A 20,433-nucleotide genomic window follows, 5' to 3' on the forward strand; every position below is an offset into this window, starting at 1 on the left:
TGTTGGACTGGTGACTAATTAAAGCTCTGCTCCTGATGACTGTATGACACTACATTGCACCACTTGACTGCCCTAGGCTTCTATTTTTTGAAATGACTAAGGCAGCAGAGTTCAGGAATCTTCTCAGCTGGTAGGTGTTAGAATATTCGGTACACTACTAAGCATCAGGTACAGAAGTACTGCCAGGCAGTGGTGGTGCATACCTTTAATCCCAGCACTTGGGAGATAGAGGCAGGCAGATCTCTGTGAGTTTGAGGTTAGCCTGGTCTACAAGAGCTAGTTCCAGGATAGTCCCCGAAGCTAAAGCTGTGTAAACCTCTGAACAAAGAAGTGAGAGATTCCACACACACTGCTACCAATTTTGTGGGAAGCAATGTGGCATTTTAAACCAGAATTTAAAATGAGAACACCCTTTCATCTGGAAATATGTGTGCACAAGTACCTGAAGACATGAATATATTCTCTGGTCTGAGGATGTAGCTCAGTTGGCAGACTGCAAGCCTAGCATGCACAAGGTTCAGGGTTCAAGCCTCAGCACTGAATAAACTGGATGGTGGTGTGTGCCTAGAACCCCAACTCTTGGGAAGTGGAGGCAGAATAATCAGAAGTTCAAGGCCATTTTTGACTACATAACAAGTTTGAGGCTAGCCTGGGCTACATGAGGCCTTTTTTCAAAAATCCCAAAGATAAAAAGAAAAAAGTCTAGAAAAAAAAAGAAAAGAAAGAAATACTCCCTATGTGCTACCATGGAAAGATCTCTCCAGTAACTTAAAGGAATGTACAGGACACTACAAAACGGTCCCACTTACTTCACAAAGGACAAGCAGAGACAGAGACACAAACACATGCAGAGGAGGGGAAGCTTATTTTAAATTTCATATTCTTTTGGGCTTGTAAAATGAGTATATAGTATTTGAAAAAGAAAAAGAAAGCCTACTTTTTTTAAAGAATTAGGGAATTAACCATAAAAAAAAACCAGATGTTAGGAACCAGAAGTTACGTTTCACACCTCCATGTGATAAGTTAAAGGCAGCTTCTAGGCTAGCCTGGAAAACAGAGTAAAACCTAAGTCAAAGCAAAACAAAATCACTGGAGTAGAAACAATCCCGTCTTTGCTCCATCTTCGTGGGAGGCTTCCAATGACAGTGGCATACGTTTCATACAGAAGCACAGACGTGTGAGCTCCAGTCACTAGTGGCTGTAAAGACCAGAACTATTGCTTCCAGCCAGAGATATATTTCTAAGATGATTTCTAAATCTCTGCTACTAAACATGGCTAACATGGCTAAAGTTTCTTTTTTTTAAGATTTATTTATTTATTTATTAAGTATACAATGGTCTGCCTGCATATGTCCCTGCAGGCCAGAAGAGGGCACCATATCTCATTACAGATGGTTGTGAGCCACCATGTGGTTGCTGGGAATTGAACTCAGGAACTTCAGAAGTATAGCCAGTGCTCTTAACCTCTGAGCCATCTCTCCAGCCCTATGGCTAAAGTTTCAAGTTGCATCTGTAGAATGGCATCAAAAACTGAGTGGTGAACCTTAAGAATTCCAGAAACTTATTAAATAGAAAGAAAAATAAATAAATTTTAAAAAGTTTGAAATGAGAAAAGCAAAACCCCCACAAGAAAAGGCTGCTGCATAAAAAAGGAATGAGAAGGGGAGCATTATGACAGCATCGGGGACATGCAGAGAGACAGCCTTGCTACCCATACATATGTGCAATGCATCTAAAGGGTTCATCCTATACATTCCTTACTTGGCAAGACCTTCTAGAACTGCTGGCAGAAGAGGTGACCTCTGGGCCTTCTTCAAAATTCTGAAGTAGGTCACAAACACAATATTCAGAGTCTCTGTGTGCTGGCAGAGAAATCAGACAAGAACACCTTAGAACCAGCAGATAGCTCTCCTGAGTTAGACAAGTACAGCTTTCCTTTCCCTTTCTCATCCCTCCCACAATTCAGACTTTGAAACAAACAGAATGAAGATATACGTCTGATGATCTCAAAACCTGGCAGGCATCACACCGTACTTTCTTCTATGTCACAAAAACTATCTACCTAAGACCCATGAAATAAACCAAAATGATATAACTTTAAGTTGAAACCATTTATAATTAAAATCATTTAGTAGAACATCTTGGGAGTATGACAGAGTGGAAGTGCCCACCAGTTTCAGCTTTCTCTCAGTGCTCTCTGAAGCTTCAGCCTCCCGAAGTTCCCGCTCCAGTTTCTCCTCTGCTTTCTTCCACTGAAAAGACAAAGTGGGGAGTGGGTAAGAAATACATACCAGTGAAGGCAAAAATGAGGTAGGGTGTCAACACTATACAAGGTAAGACCGCATGTGGTCTAAGAATATAAATATGAGCAAAGGCAGAAAAGAATGGATACGATACACAAGCAAGCTAAATTGGTAACACTGGTTGCCCCTAGGAAAAAGGTGGAAGGATGAAATCAGAGAAAGAGGGACAGAGGGGATTCCTACTCTAACACTGGTAACAAGTAAATAATGTTTATAAAGATTGCCCAGGCCGGGCGGTGGTGGCGCACGCCTTTAATCCCAGCACTCGGGAGGCAGAGGCAGGCGGATCTCTGTGAGTTCGAGACCAGCCTGGTCTACAAGAGCTAGTTCCAGGACAGGCTCCAAAGCCACAGAGAAACCCTGTCTCGAAAAACCAAAAGATTGCCCAGCATTAGCCGGCTGCATGTGCCTTTAATCCCAGCACTCGGGAGGCAGAGGCGGATATCTGTGAGTTCAAGGCCAGCCTGGTCTACAAGAGCTGTTCAAGGACTGGCTCCAAAGCTACATAGAAACCATCTCAAAAAAACCAAAAGGTTGCTCAGCATTATGAACCTTTTACATGTGCTACACGTATCATCTCATATAAACTGTAAACTGATCCTGAACAGTAGGTACTATTTGCCCTTCTTCAAAAGTGTCAGTAAAGGAAAAGTGACTGGATTTCAAGCCAGATTTAAGAGACCAGAACTTCGGTCAATAAAACAAGTGGATCAATAAAAACTCAAATGAGTGTACCCTTTCTGTCAAGGAAAATGAAATCTGTATTTCATGACTCTAAATTGCTTCTCATAGACAACCACACACAAATAAGTAAGTAAATAAATAAATAAACAAACAAACATAGGAAAGCGTTTTTTAAGTTGGGAGCAGTGGCTGTGGTTCAGTGGGGAAAGACACTTGCTGCCAAGCCTGTGAACTTGGGAGCAATCCCCAGAAACCACACGGTAGGAAAGAGCTTCCACATGACCTCCAAACACATACCACACCATTCACATACGTACATGTGTGTACACATATACGCATACATGAAAATAATTAAAAGCTTAAAAAATAGCTCTAACCAACTAAAGGATATGTCTACATAGTTAAAAAAAATTACCTGTCGCTCTTTGTCAACAATTGTCAGTCTAAGTTGATTTTAAGAAAAGGTGTTTTTGTAGGAAAAAAAGGGGGGGGGGGATGGAATTCTCTAAATACTTTGGATTTCAATTTTGTTTTATTTCTTTCTTGGGGGAAAATTTTGTAAGGTTCCAGATGCTGGTCTCAAACTGGACTCAAGCAATCCTCCTGCATCAACCTTCCATATAGTTAGGAATATATAATCTCATATCACTACCAGATTTCAATTATTTTGATGACTTACGTATAATTTAAAATTGGGCATGGTAGAACAGGCCTACAACCCAGCATTTTGAAGGTAAGAGAGGAAAACCCCAAGGCCAACATAGGCTGCATAGTGGAACCTTGTCTCAAATAAGTCCTTTCTTGATAGCATTATCAACAAACAGTGCAGAGAAAACCAGAAGTTTTCTTTCAAAGAGAAGGAAACTAAACCCCTCTCTTTCACCCTGCATAAAAATTAGCTCCAAATGGATCAAAGATCTACTATAAAACTTGAAATTCTACAATCACTAGAAGAGAAGGTACAGCACAGGCATAAGAGAGGACTGTCTAAATATAACCTGAGTTGCTTGGGAAGTAAGGCCACTAGGAAACTAAAATACTCTGTACAGGGAAAAACCAGTTAAATGAAGCTCATAGAATAGAAGAGATCTTTGCCAGCTACATATCTGACAGAGGATTATTATCTAAAATACATAAAGAACTCAAAACTCAAAACATCAAGAATAAAACTACTTCAGCCAAAAATAGATAAAGGGCCAGAGAGAAGGCTCAGCAAGTAAAGACATTTGCTACCAAGCCCAATAACCTGAGTTTGGTCCCAAGGACAAACATGATGAAGAGAACCTAGTTGTCAAAATTTTTAGAAAGATCCGAATGAGGGGCTAGAGAGATGACGTAGATTAAATGAGAATGTCCCCTTACTGGCTCATACATTTGAATGCTTGGTCCTCAGTTAATAAAACTAGTAAAGATTAGGAGATGTAGTCTGTTGGAGGTGTGTTACAAGGGGTGGACTTTGAGGTTTCAAAAACAAAAGATCTAAAAGAGAATTCTCAAAAGAAGAATATGAATTGCAAATAAAAAGTTTTCAACATCATTAACTATGATGTAAACACAAATTAAAGGCACTTTGAGATTCCCTCTCACCCAGTCAGTATGGCTATCACCAAGAAATTATTAACACCTAGGCGGTGGTACACACACAGTTAAATCCAGCATGCAGAGGATTTAGAACTCTGAGTTTGAGGCTAGTCTGGTCTACAAGTTCCAGAACAGGCAAGGCTACATAGAGAAACCTTGTATCAAAAATAAACAAAAATAAAAACAGAGGAAGAAGAGGAGAAGAGGAGGAGGAGGAGAAGAAGAAGAAATAGGAGGAGGAAGAGGAGAAGAAAGGAAGGGAGGGAGGGCGGGAGGGAAGAAGGAAGGAGTGAGTAAAGATGAACTCTTGCTCACTCACTCTTGGTGGGAGTGTAAACCGATACAGTCACTGAAAATCAGTGTGGAGATTACTCAAAAAGACAGAGGCAGAATTCCATGTGACCCAGGTATTCTACTCCTGGACATATAGCCTACTACATAGGTACTTGCTAATCCAAGTTCACTGCTGCTCTATTCAAAACAGCTAGGAAATACAAACAGCCTGAATGCCCACACAATGGAATTTTATTCAGGTCTAAAGAAAATAGTATTACAAAATTTGCAGGAAACAGAAAATTATACTAAGTAAGGGAAATGGACTAGGCACAAAATAAATAAATAGATAAATAAATAAATAAAATTACAAAATTTGCAGGAAACAGAAAATTATGCTGAGTAAGGAAACTGGACTAGGCGATATAGACAGATAGATAGATAGATAGATAGATAGATAGATGAAGAAGAAATGAAATTACAAAATTTTCAGGAAACAAAATTATACTGAGTAAGAGAACTGTACTAGGCACAAAATAAACAAATAAATAAATAAATGGATAAGTAAATAAATGTCACATACTCTCCCGCATATGTAGATTCTAGCTTCCAAACTCTAAGTCTGTGCATTCAAAAGTACCTGTAGGCCGGGGGTGGGAGGAGTTGAGGCCAGTCTAATCTACAGAGTGAGTTCCAGAACATTCAGGACATGGAAATTACAAAGAGGTACTGGGAGGGAAAAGCCTTAAAGGAGGAGGTAGTAGAATGCAATAATATAAAAGCAGAGTGGGGAATACTGGGGCTAGAAAGATTTAAGCAGGGGAAACATGATGGGGAGGAAGAATTAACCAAATCAGAGACATAGAAAAGAGTAATATAAAAAGTTATTGTCTTAGAGTTTCTACTGCTGTGCCAAAACACCAAAAAGCAAGTTGGGGAGGAAAAGGCTTATTTGGGTTATACTTCCAGATCACAGCCCAGGAAGTCAGACAGAAACTCAAGCAGGGCTTTAAGATGGAGGCAGGAGCTGAAGCAGAAGCCATGGAGAAGTGCTAGTTAATGGCTTGCTGGTGGAATATGGTAGTCTGAATGCAATTGGCCCTCATAATCTCATAAAGAATAGCACTACTAGGAGGCTTTGTTGAAAGCAGGTATGGCCTTGTTGGAGGCAGTGTGTTACTGTGGGGGCAGGCTTTGAAATTTCCTATGCTCAGGATACTGCCCAGTGTCACAGTAAACTTCCTGCTGCCTGCAAGATATAGCACTCTCAGCTCCAGTGCCATGTCTGCCTGCATAAATGTCATGGTCCTCATCATATGAACTGAACCTCTGAAACTGTAAGCAAGCCACCCCAATTAAATGTTTTCCTTATAAGAGTTGCCATGGTCATGGTGTCTCTTCACAGCAATAAAAAAAAATCCTAAGATACCTATCTTGCAAACAAATTTAAATTTTTAATTTTTTTTTTTTTTTGGTTTTGGTTTTTTGAGACAGGGTTTTTCAGTGTAACAGTTCTGGCTGTCCAGAAACTCACTTTGTAGATGAGGCTGGCCTTGAACTCACTAAACTCACACACCTGCCTCTGCCTCCCAAGTTTTAAAGCAAGAGTTTGAAAGGAGACACCCTGCATGGCTAGGAAAAAACTACTCCTAGAAGCTGTCAGGTTTTAAACAAAAATGCCATTGCTGGGACAAACTGCCTGCCTGGGATCAAAGAGCCCCAGAAGTCCCTTAAGCAATGCAGGTTCAGCAATCCATTCCTCTTAGGTACCCACTAGAGCTAAACAATAAGACAATGTTGCTGAAGACACCATACACCTTGTATTCACAGTATGGGGAAATCAAGCTGGAATTTAGCTTGAGCGGTCTTCCCTGCTGGCTAACTTTCACAACCCCCGGAGGCGCTATACAGCTGCTGAGGAGAAAAAGAAGCAATGATCTTATTTAAACAAAAATGCCATTGCTGGGACAAACTGCCTGCCCGGGATCAAAGAGCCACAGAAGTTGTGAGTCCTCTTTTTGACTAGTCACACAAAATGTCTCCTCTTGTGAATAGTAGCCTGCTATAGGAGTAGCTACTGCTCTCTGGCTAGACTTAAGATTTGTTTCACAGGACAGAATATAAGCCTGATACTGTAAACATAATCAAAAACTATGATGGGGGAGATCACAGTACTGGGAAGAAATGAAAACTGTTACTGACTGTTAACTGTTAGTTAAACTGACACATATAGCTTCAAGCTGCCTTCCACATATTTATGCTTATACTCACAGATGAATGCTACTCTCAGCCTTAATCAGAGAAGTTTCTTTCAGGTGAACAGGGGTGAATCCATGGATGCATGGCAGCACATGAGAGTAAGTGATAGGTGAGTGCACAGCGCAAGCAACTTTATCATCCTCTCTAAGGCTCGGGGAACACTGCAGTTAAGGGGAGGAAGGACTGTAAGAGGAAGAAGATCTAGGAAATGTCATTTCTGAACAAGATACAACCGCTGCAATCATGAGTTCATGACAGCTGGGATGCCTGTCAACAGTCGGGCTAGGATGGAAAAGAGCTTGGACAGGCTCACCACTAACTGCTGAGCTATTTGCTACTAACAGACTTAGAGAGAAGGAAAACTGCCTTCAATTGTTATACCCAGAGATGACCCAACCAGGCTCCAATGGATACTTCAAGTGGTCACAGATGGCCCAGGTTAAACTAAATGGGTTACAAAATGAGCCAGAGAGAGAGAGACTACTGTGTATATCTGCAGGAGCGAAGGGATTGATAGAGATAGAAAGATTACAATAAAAAAATAAAAAAAAAAACAGTAGAAGGTAATCAGAATAGATGATCTCTCTCTCTCTCTCTCTCTCTATATATATATATATACATACATATATACATATATATATATGTATGTATATACACACACACAGAGACAGAGAGACTGTCAGACAACAAAAGTAATCAATAATGGTCCTTTCTTAACTATGATTTATACATTTATCTAATTACACTTTGAGTCCACTTATAATCCAAGATCAATTAAAGCAGAATACTTAAATGAAATGAAAAGGAAAAGAAAACAAACCTTTCTTTGCATTCTTGATAGAGTTTTTCTCTTTTCCTTGAAAGTCATGAACTTTTTTGGCTTGTTAATGTCCTCTGTATCTTTTTTTCAGTTCTACTTCCTTGATTCGCAGACATAAAAATGTTTTTAATATCTAATATTGGAAAGAAAAACAACAAACACACAGCTTAGTACTTACATCATCCCCAAAGACTCTGCAGAAAAGAATGTATACCAAATGTGTTAAATGTTTTATTAGATCGACACGGAGTTCTGCCTTCTGAAAATCACACTCAGACATCTGTTCGTGAAAGGACACCAGTATTTGGCTAAAATTCAAAACAGCTCATTCATGAATATAAGGGAAAAACAGGCAGACAAGATGGCACAAGGTAAACAGGCTGGAAAGAGGTTTGGAACAGTATGGAAAAAGACAAATCAACACATTTTTTTTCTTTTCTTTCTTTTTTTTTTTTTTTTTTTTTTTTTTTTTTTTGAGACAGGGTTTCTCTGTAGCTTTTGGAGCCTGTCCTAGAACTAGCTCTTGTAGACCAGGCTGGCCTCGAACTCACAGAGATTCACCTGCCTCTGTCTCCCGAGTGCTGGGATTAAAGGTGTGCGCCACCACCGCCAGGCCGACAAATCAACACATTCTAAACTAGCTGTACTCTACCAAATTTTGCAATTATTAGCATTCATTTGATCCTCACAATACAAAATAGCACCAAGAGAAAAATTTGAGACCCTTCATTTTCTCTTGAAGAAGCTACCTCAATTCTTGGTCATAACATCTTTCATGGGACAAACTCTTGACAACCACAGGATTTGCATTCTTTTAATGTTTCAACTTGCATATTTGGATGGGAAGGTGACTATTTCAGATAACAGGACTAAAAGCATGGAATGAAAATGAATAATAAAAAGTATAAAGTGTGAAACAGATCTAAAGTTATTCTTGGTATTAGAAAGATAAATTTCAAATATCTTGTAGACATTCTATATGTTCATAAAATATTACTAGTCAATGAAAAACAACTCTAAATTAATTAAAGGATACAGTTTGTAGGGGGCTGGGGAATGTAACTTTTATTCTAGCATCACAGAAGTGAAAGTATTTCTCTACAGCTGAGTTTCATGTTCAAGCCATATTATATGATTATCTTTTCTCTTAAGAAGTCTGTTATTTAACATTTTGGTGGTTCAACTAAATATCACCACTTTTAAAGGGAAAAAGGAATTGAAAGTGCTGTGGAATAATGCTTTTGTACAGTGTAAAGATTTGTCACTTGTACTGGTTTAATAAAATGCTGACTGGTCAGTAGCCAGGCAGGAATTATAGGCAGGGCAACCAGACTAGAATTCTGGGAAGAAGAAAGGAGAGATTGCAGTCACCAGACAGACACAGAGAAAGCAGCAAGATGAAAATGCCCATCACTGAGAAAAAGGTATTGCATGGCTAATAATAGACAAGACATTATAGGTTAATTAAGTTATAAGAGCTAGTTAATAATAAGCCTGAGCAAACAGGCAAAACAAGTTTATAATCAATATAAGCTTCTGTGTGTTTCTTTGGGACTGAATGGCTGCAGGACAGGCAGGACAGAACTTGGTCTATGTAAAAGGGATTTAAAACAAATGTTAATGAAGTAAAAAAATAAACCTTTAATCCCATCACTTGGGAGGCAAAGGCAGGCAAACCTCTGAATTCGAAGCTAGCCTGTTCTACAGAGCAAGTTCTAGGATGACCAGGCTACACAAAAAAAACCGTCTTGGGGAGTGGGGGGGGGCGCTACTGGTATAACTACCAAAAATATATGAACAAAAATAAATTTAATGTAAACATCTAAGGACCAAATGAAGAAAACAAAACAACAAGTAAGAACATGAAAGTCGCGCCAGGCGGTGGTGGCGCACGCCTTTAATCCCAGCACTCGGGAGGCAGAGGCAGGCGGATCTCTGTGAGTTCAAGACCAGCCTGGTCTACAAGAGCTAGTTCCAGGACAGGCTCCAAAAGCCACTGAGAAACCCTGTCTCGAAAAACAAAAAAAAACAAAACAAACAAAAAAAAGAACATGAAAGTCAGTAATGCCAGAAACTCAGGAGTCTGAGGCAGAAGGATGACAAGTTTGAGGCCAATAACAAAGTTAGGGACCCTATCTCAAATAAGTAAAAACCAAACACACATCATCTTGAATTAACAGCAAGATACACACCATCCATTTCAAATATATGTATTTAACAGTCATATTAGTTAAGCATATCTGTAGTCATGTCACACAAACACATCAAATGGCTTACACATTTAACATAGAAACCCGAAGTCAGCTACGTGTGATAGTGTACGCCTGCAGTCCTAGCATTCAAGTAGCACTCAGACAAGCTCATCTCTCTAAGTTCAGGGCCAACCTGGTCTACAAATCAACTTCCAGGCCAGAAAGGGTTATGCAGTACAACCTTTCTCAAAAAACAAAATACACAAGAAAAAACAACTGTAAGTCTTCAGGAAAGAAAATCTACAAACTTGAGACTGAGGTGGCTTTATGCAAGACATCAGGAGAAGGTCAATAGTGAGTTAAAAGGAAGCTGAGCCAAGAAATATTTCTAAATATAGACAGTAAAGATTATATTCTTACTATGTAGAAAAGTGTATCCTTTTGCCCTCAGTACCAAGAACAATGTCTGATACTAAACGTGTATTTACTGAAATGGTATTTTTTTTTTGGGGGGGGGGGGGGTTTCGAGACAGGGTTTCTCTGTGGCTTTGGAGCCTGTCCTGGAACTAGCTCTTGTAGACCAGGCTGGTCTCGAACTCACAGAGATCCGCCTGCCTCCTGAAATGGTATTTTTTTTAAAATTGTCCCAAACTGGGGGATAGAGGAATGGCTCAGGAGTTAAGAGCACTTTCTGCTCTTCCAGAAGACCTCAGTTCCCAGCACCCATACTGGGCAGCTCACAGTCAAATTAAACTTCATGTCCAGATCTGTCCTCTTCAGACCTCCAAGGGCATATGTACACATATAATACATACTCACACAGACATACACATAAATAAAATTGAAAACATAAATCTTAAAATAAAATTATCCTAAGTCATTAAGAAAGATACTTAATCAAAAAGACTGGCAAGTAATACAAATAGGAAAAAGACCAAGTGAGCAATGAAAGTATAGAAGGCTCTACACTCACCCCGTAGGAATAGCTTTCATCCCAATGACAAATACAATAATGTTGCAGAGGGTGTGGGAAGAACAGTGAGATTCTCTGCGGCTGGTGTAAACTAGACTGGCCACCGCGCTAATCAGTGCACATGTTCCTCCATAAGCTAACTGCACACATACCTAAGACCACAGCACATGTGTAATTTACTGCTGTTCTACTCATAACAGCTAGGAAACTCAGTGTAGGCGCCCAACAGTGGAGGAATGGACAATGAAACATGATACACATGCGCAATAGGATTTTATTCAGCTCAAAAGAAAAATGAAATTAGGCAATTTGCAAGAAAATGTATGGAACTAGAAAATAACATTTAAGTGAAATATCGCAACTCCAGAAAGAAAGCCACACATTCTCTCATATGTGGACTTTCGTTTTGTTTTGTTTTTCAAGACGAGGTTTCTCTGTATAATCAACCAACCTAGCTGCCCTAGAACTTACAGAGATCCACCTGGCTCTCCCAAGTGCTGGGGGGGATCAAAGGCCTGTGCCGCCACCACCCGGCTTAGTTTCTAATTTTAATATCTGTACCTACACGAGAGTGAAAGAAACAGACACCAGAAAACTAGGATGGGACCCATGAGAGGGGAGAAGAGGAAACCAAAAACTTAACAAAGACTTTCTCTATATTTTCTACACTTAAGTCTCAGTAAACGCTACTGAGATGCTATACTGTTATGCTATATTAAATGATTACTGGCTAAGCACCTAGCACTTTGAGCTCTTTAATCCCTGATTATGTTCTGTTAGGAACTGCTGCTTCAAATTTACTTGCAGACATGTTTCCTCTTTTGATCAGTAATGCTACTGAAATGTGGGTGTTTTTACCCATTGATATATATACACAACTATTTCCATTGAGTTTCTTTTCTATTTTTGTCTGTTATCTTTCATTGGTCACTATGTAAATTTAAATTTTTAGTAAAGCAACATCTTTGAAACAGTATACAGAGAAGAAAAACTTTATTAATTAACAGGTACAAATGACTAGAAAAATGGCTCCCTAAGTAAAGTGCCTGCCATGGAAGCATCAGAGTTCAGATCTCCAGTACCCATTTAAAAAGTTGGGTGTGGCAGTATGTCCATACCCCCAGTGCTGGGGGGACTATACAGAGACAGGAGCGTCCCAAAGCTCAGTGACCAGCCAAATCAATGGGCTTCTGGTTCAGTGAGAGTCCCTGTCTCAAAAAATATAAAGGTGGACAGCAATCAAAGAATATACTCAGTCTACCCGTACCATCAACAATCACACTTACACGTGTACCTGAACACACGCATCACAGACCCACACTAGCAACTCCAATATCACACACACCATAATATGCAAATAAACACACATACAATGTGAGCAGCTTTACACCTTACATACTGACATAAAAAAAAATTAAATAGCAACATTCAGTACTGGGCAGTCCAAGTTGGGATATGACTCAAAATCATTAATGACACTGAGTGACACATTATTAGAAAACCATTTGGCAATCTCTCATTTTAAATGTAATTACTACTGGATCCACTAATACTACTCAAGAAATCTAATCATAGAATACTCACAATATTAAAAAAATATAAACAGTGGCCTCTCCAACACTGACCTATACCAGGAAAATTCTTGAGGACAACTCGCTACCAGCAGGGTGTTGTGTGTTTGTGTGTGGGATGCCTGAAGCTCACCACACATCATCTCAGTCTGCTGCAGAAAAGGGTCCCGACCAGAGAAGACTTTTTTTTTTTTTTTTTTTCGGTTTTTTTCGAACAGGTTTCTCTGTGGCTTTGGAGCCTGTCCTGGAACTAGCTCTTGTAGACCAGGCTGGTCTCGAACTCACAGAGATCCGCCTGCTCTGCCTCCCGAGTGCTGGGATTAAAAGGCGTGCGCCACCACCCGCCCGGCTCCGGCTGACTTTTTAAGTTTTGAAACAAGGATGCATATATCTCTTTACCACTACATCTAGGAAGATATACCAGCAATACTTACATTTAATGAATATATATAATGAATATATATATACTTTCCGCCTTATAGACGTCTGTAAATGAATTTCTTGAAACAGTAAAAAATTAACTTTGTAACAAATGAAAATTTAAAACAAACTTCAAAGTAAGAAAAGAAAGGCTTACCTCTGGCCTAACTTCATAATTTCTGCCCTTTACAAAACCAGAAATCACTTTAATTACACCAAGAGAAGCTTGGCCTAATTTATCTTGTTTAAAGAGTTTCTTTACTGCTTCACAACACACTTTCAGATATCTGAAAAGAAAGCGTGACAATAAAGTAGAGCTGACACTTGACCAGGAACCCTGCTGTTGGGGGACTGCCCTGTGCATTATAAATGTTAAAAGCCTCCAAGGAGAACTACTCACTAAACTAACCTCAAGTCAGGTTCTTAAGAGACAGTGCATAATAAACTGCTAACTTACTACTAATAGCTTATAAGAATTTTAGGAGGGGTAAGATAAAGCAATGTGTATCTTCCTAACAAGGACCAGAGCAATAGACCAGTTTTAGAAAAACCCCACCAATTTTGACCCATCGTTCTCAAAGGGACAATCAGCACAATAATGTTGTTTGTGAAAGTTGAAATGGGCAGGGCACCAAAAGCTCACACAGGCTCTTCACAGCCACTTCAGCCAGCCCTTTGTAGGCCTTTAAGGAGACCACGTTGCTCTTCTTCAGCTTCCTTTGCTTCCAGTCTAAATAAAATGCAAATGCAGTTACTTTAGTCACTGGTCAGAGCTAAAACTGATTGGCTTTTGTTTTACAGTTAACATGTATTCCCACACTTTTACCAAACTATAAAATATTCGCATGGTCAGATCTGTGTAGAACATCTTTATGGTCTCAGCCAGAAGCTACAACTTTGATGGAGGATTCTCATTTCGGGGCATAAGCTAGTCAGGCAGCCGGGAGCCCGGCGGGAACACAGCCCGCACCCCATCACTACACAACTTACATAAAAAAGAAACTGTAAAATACAGGATTTTGATCTTGGGACCAAAAGAAAAAGAGAGAGAACATAAATCATCTTATTAATCTTTCAAATTAGTTACATGCCAAGATGGTGAGTAGGGCTAAAAAGTCGGCTCAGGAGTCAACTCCTGGAATCCACAGGATGGAAGGAGACAACTGCCTCCCACAAGGTGCCCTCCTGACACTCACATTCCCACAATGCCATCTGTGCACCCACGCGTATACCCACAATAAAAACAAATATGTTAAAAAAATTAAGAAATAGTACTATGGGATATCTTTCTTTGGGGGGAGGTAGTAGGAGACGGGGTTTCTTCTCCATTCACCACCCAATTCTCACTATGCCCTTCTTTTTTTGGAAATGGGTTTCAAAAAGTTTATCATCCTAGCTAAGTTTTAAGTTTGCTTTTAAAACATGAACACCTATTTCAAGATATAGTCTTTTGTCTACAGTTTTAAAATAATAATAAGAAATCCCAACTGGGGGCTGGAGAGATGGCTCAATGGTTAGAGCACTGACTGGCTCTTCCAGAGGTCCTGAGTTCAAATTCCCAGCAACCACATGGTGGCTCACAACCATCTGTAATGAGATCTGGCGCCCTCCTCTGGCGTGCGGGCATACATGGAGGCAGAATGTTGTATACATAATAAATAAATCTTTAAAAAAAAAGAAATCCCAACTGTTCATAAATGCAACAAAGGCATGACTACTTATGAAGGACTACAGCTGGAGTGTGCATGTTTCCTGCGTTCAGTCCCCCAGCAGCATAAAAAGGAAAGACAAAGAACTACAGAAATAATAATGCTAATACTAATAGCTGATAAATAACTAAACACTTCATGTTTATAAATCCCACTGCTTCTCATAAATCCTACAAGGTAAGCAATATTATTACTAATTTTTGATTAAAAAAATAAGCACAGAAAGGGTAATTCACCTATTATGCAAATGGTAGAGAATAGCTGAACTCTGGAAAGTTTTTTTGTGTTTTGAAAACAGGTCTCCATTCTGGCATACAATGGGCTTGAAAGTTCTTTATGTAGGTGTGACTGACCCTGAACGTCTGGTATTATCTGCTTCCACCTCCCTATGCTGATATCACTGTGTGTACACCACGTACGCCTGCTTATACAGTGCCAGAGACAGAGCTTTCATGACGCTAGGTAAGGACTCTTCCAATTGCACTACAGCCCCCAGCCTCCAGGAAGTCTGACTTTAGATGCCTCTCACATAAAACAGAATACAAAGTTTGCCTTTGTGATCATATAAGGTTAAGATATGCATGTTCTTTTAAGACATGGTTGCCTGTTGGGCATGACGGTGCAAGTCTTCAACTCCAGCCTAAGATGGCAGAGGCAGGTATTTCTCTGTATGCTTGAGCCACCTGGTCTACAAACTGAGTTCCAAGCCAGCCGGGCTACATCATAGAGGGAAAAAAAAAGGACTAAAAAAAAAAAAAAAAGAGCATGGCAGTGGTGGCACAGTCTTTAATCCCAGCACTAGGGAGACAGAGGCAGGCAGATCTCCAGTTCAAGTCAGCCTGCTCTAGAGTGAGTTTCTAGGACAGCCAGGGTTACACAATAAAAAGTCCAAGTTTAATATCACCTTTAACCATTTGTCCAGATTTTCCAAATAAAATTTATATTGGCTAACCAAGCCTTCTTCAAATTCTCTAACTTCTGGGTTTCTTTACGAATCTGAAAAGACCAAAATTATTTTATGTTTAAAAATCAGAGCATTAACTTCAAAAACGGACAAGAAAACAAGTGTCTTACACTTTGGGTTGGGGCAAGAACAAGGATTAACTAACAACAATAACTCTCTATTTTCCCATCTCTAGTCCTCCAAAATTTTTGGCTTATAATGTTATTTAGCATCACCTTGGTGGATTTTTCTGCTTCAGTTAGAGGCCGAATTTTATAGGAAGGAGTGATGTCCTTAAATAGCTCCATCAGGGAAATGATCACCAACTTCCGGACAGTGACAGCCACATCAGGGTCCTGTTCCATCAGCATGGAACGCAACTCTTTCAGTTTTTTAATCTGTTAAAGAAATGATTTGTAAGACTACAGAAATGGTAGCAAACACTTCAGAGAAAAGACAACAGCCCTGCATCTGACATCCTAAGTGGAATTCACCTAAAGACTAACAGAGCCAAGCTGCAATAAACGCCAATGGACACATCACTAAGTTAAAGGAAAACCATACTTCAGCCATGTAGGCAAGTACAAACTATTAGAAATAGGTTAGGAGTCAGGTGTGACTGTGAACACATTTAATTTCAGCACTCACTTGGGAGGCAGAAGCAGGTGGATCTCTGTGGGCTCTGATTTCAGGACAGCCAGAGCTACATTTTGAGACTATATCTTAGGGGGTGAGGGAAGGACAGGAGAGAAGAAGAGAGAGGAGGAGAGGGGAGGGGAGGGGAAGGGAGGGGAGAGGCGAGGCGAGGAGAGGAGAGGAGTTGGGCTGGCAAGAAGCTCAGCAGGTAAAAATACTTCCAGAGCATGCCTGGTGATTGTGATTTCTATCCCAGGAACCCTTGGTGGAAGGAAAGAACCAACTCCTTAGAGCTAAGTTTTAACTACATTAGTACACCCATGTGCACACAATAAAAATAATTATGCGTCAGGCAGTGGTGGTGCATGTCTTTAATTCTAGCACTCAGCAGGTAGAGGCAAGTGGATCTCTCTGAGTTCAAAGCCAGCCTGGTCTACAGACTGAGTTCCAGGACAGTTAGGTCTACACAGAGAAACTCTGTCTCAAAAAAGAAAAGAAAAGAAACAAACAAAAATACTAACACTAAATTAAGCAAATATATAACCACAGAAGTTGAAGCTCAGTGGTAGAGCACTTGACCAGCATACATGAGGTCCTGGGTTCAATACCTGATACTGGAGGGAAAATATATACATATATAGAGCCAAGTTATATTAACTGCAGTAAGATTTGAAGATAATTTAATTTGAAGATAATGATAAAATACAAAAGTATAAAGTTGGTGCTAACTTCAGCAGCACATATACTAAAATTGGAAAGATGCAGGAGAGTAGTCCAGTAAGGATGTGAAGAATCCCCATAAAAAATAAATAAGGAGTTGGTTTCAATAACATGCTTCCTTTGAATTACTATTGCTACTGGAGCAGAACAGTGAGTGAAGAGCAGTACTTCCGGCTTGCTAGCGATGTTTCCCACAGCAAGGACAAAGGGTTCTTCATCTACTTGCTATCCTGAAATTGTGTAGCACAGGCATCAGCCTCTGAGTAGTAGAAGGCCTGGGCCCATTACGTGGTTATGAAAATGGGGGGGGGAGGGGTCATCACTTGAGTGTGCTGGAGATGCGGGGGTCAAACTGAGGCCTTGCACATGCTGGCCGGTGCTCTGTTTCTCCACCATGAGAGGCATCTCCAGTTCTCATTTACGGCTTTTGAGATTTTTAAGACAGGTTCTCACTACATAGTCCTAGCGGGTCTAGAAATCCAGAGATCTGCCCACCCCTGCCTGTCACCTGCTTGGGAAATGGCCTGTGCCACCATGCCCTGTCTTACCTGGGTTTCTGAAGACCCAATTTTTCAGCAGGAAAATGGCATAAAAAAGACGTTATCAAATGATATCAAAATATTGCCAGTGAGAAGACTCAGTGAGTAAAGGAACCTGCCACTCTAGCCTGATTACCGAGCCCGAGTTCAGTCTCCATAACCCGTGAATGAACGGACTCCTGAAGCTGCTCACGGACCACCACGTGCACTGTGTGGCATTCACACAGATAAAGCAAGTAAAAAAAATGATATAAAATAAAATCCTTTTATTCATTTATCATTTGTTTGGTTGTATTTTGTTTTGTTTCTTTCTTTGAAGACAGGGTTTCTATGTAGTCCGTTTCTTTCCTGAGAACTCACTCTGTAACTAGGCATGTGCCCACCTCCACCAGCATAAAGTCCTTTAAAAACTGGCACTAATGATGAGACACGGTAGTGTGCGCCCTTAATTCCCAGAACTCAGGAAGAGGCAGGTGGGTTTCTGGAAGTTCCAGGTCAGCCAAGGCTAAATAGTAAAACCCTGTCAAAAAAAGAAAAAAATAGGGCTAGATTGGTGGCGCATGCCTTTAATCCCGGCACTCGGAGGCAAAAGCAGTTGGACCTCTGAGTTCAAGCCTGGTCTACTGAGTGAGTTCCAGGACAGCCCTGGCTGTTACAACAGAGAACCCTGTCTCAAAAACAACAAAAAACAAACCTACCACCCCACGTAATCTAGGCAGCACTAATTAGACGTCATGGGTTATAAAACAACAACACAATAAAAAAAAAAAAACTTGGCATGGTGACATAAGAGTTTACCCCAGCACTTTAGAAGCAGAAGCAGTAGATCACTGAGTTCCAAGCCAGCTGGAGTAACATAGCGAGACCTTGTCCCCAAACCTCCCTCCACAAAAAAAATCACGAAATTGGGAGAGGGATTTGTTAGGAGTGATCATGGGAAGCAAGTGGAAGGGAGAAATGGAGGGATTATGAAATTCTCAAAAAAAAAACTTATTTTTAAAAATTAAAATAAGAATATCTCCATGGTTCTATGGTGATCAAATAAGAAAAAACAGATATGAAAAATTATCCTAACTCCCCACTCTCCCTCTGATTCTGGTCAATATATTACCTTTTTTTTTTTTTTAACTAAAAAAGACAAGTACTACTCAAAGTTTGCCCACATGACATTTCTTACCCTAAATAACAGGGGCTAGAGAGATGGCAGGCAAAAATACATGACTACCAACCTGCATTCAATCCCTGGAACTCTTGTAAAGAGGAAAAGAGAGAACCCAATCCACACAGGTGTTCCACATTACTATGACACAACAGCAGATAATGTTTAAAGTCAAAATCCAATTTACCATTCAATAAATACTTGTCATACTCAGATACTGGGAAAGTCAATATAACAAGAATGATATCATTTAATATGAAATATTAAATGTTGAAATGCTGTTTTCTTGGGAAAAAGGACTTAACCTATCTCAAGCAGCACTTAGGGGAGCAAGACTGAACCCCAGATTTCTGGGTTCACAGGTCATCTCACCACTTTCACGGGTGTACCAAGACTCGGGCCGTTTTCTTCCAGACTCTGGCTCCACTTCACTCAAAGCATTGCCTTCATTCGTACTGTTCTCTTGATTCCTTCCTCTCACATTTCATCCCTGTCTCCTTCCCTCCCTCCCTCTCTCTCCCTCTCTCCCCTCTCTCTCTCTCTCTCTCTCTCCTTCTCTCTCCTCTCCTCTTCTCTCTCTCCTCTCTCTCTCTCTCTCTTTCTGTTTCTCTGGGTTTTTGAGGAAGGAGCTTATTTACGGGTTGACTCTGAACTAGTAGCAATTCTCCTGCCTCAAGTTCCCTAGTGCTAAGGTTACAAACGTACACTATCAGCCTTATACAGTATTTTCTAACTACAAATATTTCTGAACTAATTTCATTGACTTTTATACAGAATGTTCCTCACTAAAACCTTTAAGTAGGTAGATATGATGACACACACCTAATATCCCAAAACTTAGGAAGCTGAGGCAGGAACACAAGTTTGAGACCAGTCTGGGAAAACTGGCACAGAAAGGCACAATCAGAGATGGATAAACAGCAGCAGGCACACACTCACACATGTGCATGCACACACACATGGGGACAGAAGCTTGCCCCCCCACACACACACACACCCTCTACTGACTGGCGAGACAAATCTGCAGGAAGATTCTTCCCTAATACAGGAACTTTAAGATATTTACCACCCTCCGAGTCGCCAAGATAAGTCTGTATCTTTGTTGCCAAATAAGGAAAACAAAGCTCAGAGTCAAGTGGCTTTTTCTAAGCTCATGAAAAGAAATCAGGGTTGAGATGCAGGATGAAGCTAAGATTCTGTCTACTGTTTCATTCAACTCAGCTTAACGTTTAGTTTAATTCTTTTCCAGTGGTTGTGTGTTAACGGAATGTAGAGCTCTTCAACAATCTGGTGGTTTACATAATCAATACCACTCACATTATTTTCTGGATCTGACAGTATGGCAGATGCCAAGGCTGCAATCTGTATTTTTCTTTCTCCTGTAGTTTCTTCTTTCTCTCAATTAAATGTTCTTCTATGGTGAGCTCTGGAACAGGGTTTTCAATGTACCTCTGAAAGAAATTAGGTTTTCCTTCTTAAATATTCCTTTACTTCAGAGAGCTAATAAAATCATACTTTCACTATAAAATAAGTAGTAATGATGGCAGTAGGAATCTATGTTTATTGTTGCGCATTACCCACCATTCTACTTTCACACACGCACATGTCATTTTGCAGATGTAAAAACTAAAGCAAAAAAAGCAGCTCGACT

General features: G+C 40.1%; 1 protein-coding gene across 1 annotated transcript in view; it reads right to left on the reverse strand.

Moving 5' to 3' along the window:
• The window catches only part of Noc3l (NOC3 like DNA replication regulator), a 36,607-nt gene that overhangs the window by 9,128 nt on the left and 7,046 nt on the right, over positions 1-20,433 (reverse strand). Inside the window, 13 exon segments of the mRNA XM_038322248.1 lie at positions 1,762-1,862; positions 2,172-2,252; positions 7,921-8,007; positions 8,009-8,053; positions 13,234-13,363; positions 13,633-13,708; positions 13,711-13,806; position 15,139; positions 15,690-15,760; positions 15,763-15,781; positions 15,965-16,126; positions 20,100-20,153; positions 20,156-20,233. Coding sequence (XP_038178176.1) covers positions 1,762-1,862; positions 2,172-2,252; positions 7,921-8,007; positions 8,009-8,053; positions 13,234-13,363; positions 13,633-13,708; positions 13,711-13,806; position 15,139; positions 15,690-15,760; positions 15,763-15,781; positions 15,965-16,126; positions 20,100-20,153; positions 20,156-20,233 — 1,001 coding nt within the window.

This window comes from Arvicola amphibius, chromosome 1, assembly GCF_903992535.2.
Source record: "Arvicola amphibius chromosome 1, mArvAmp1.2, whole genome shotgun sequence".
In the NCBI taxonomy this organism is placed as follows: domain Eukaryota; kingdom Metazoa; phylum Chordata; class Mammalia; order Rodentia; family Cricetidae; genus Arvicola; species Arvicola amphibius.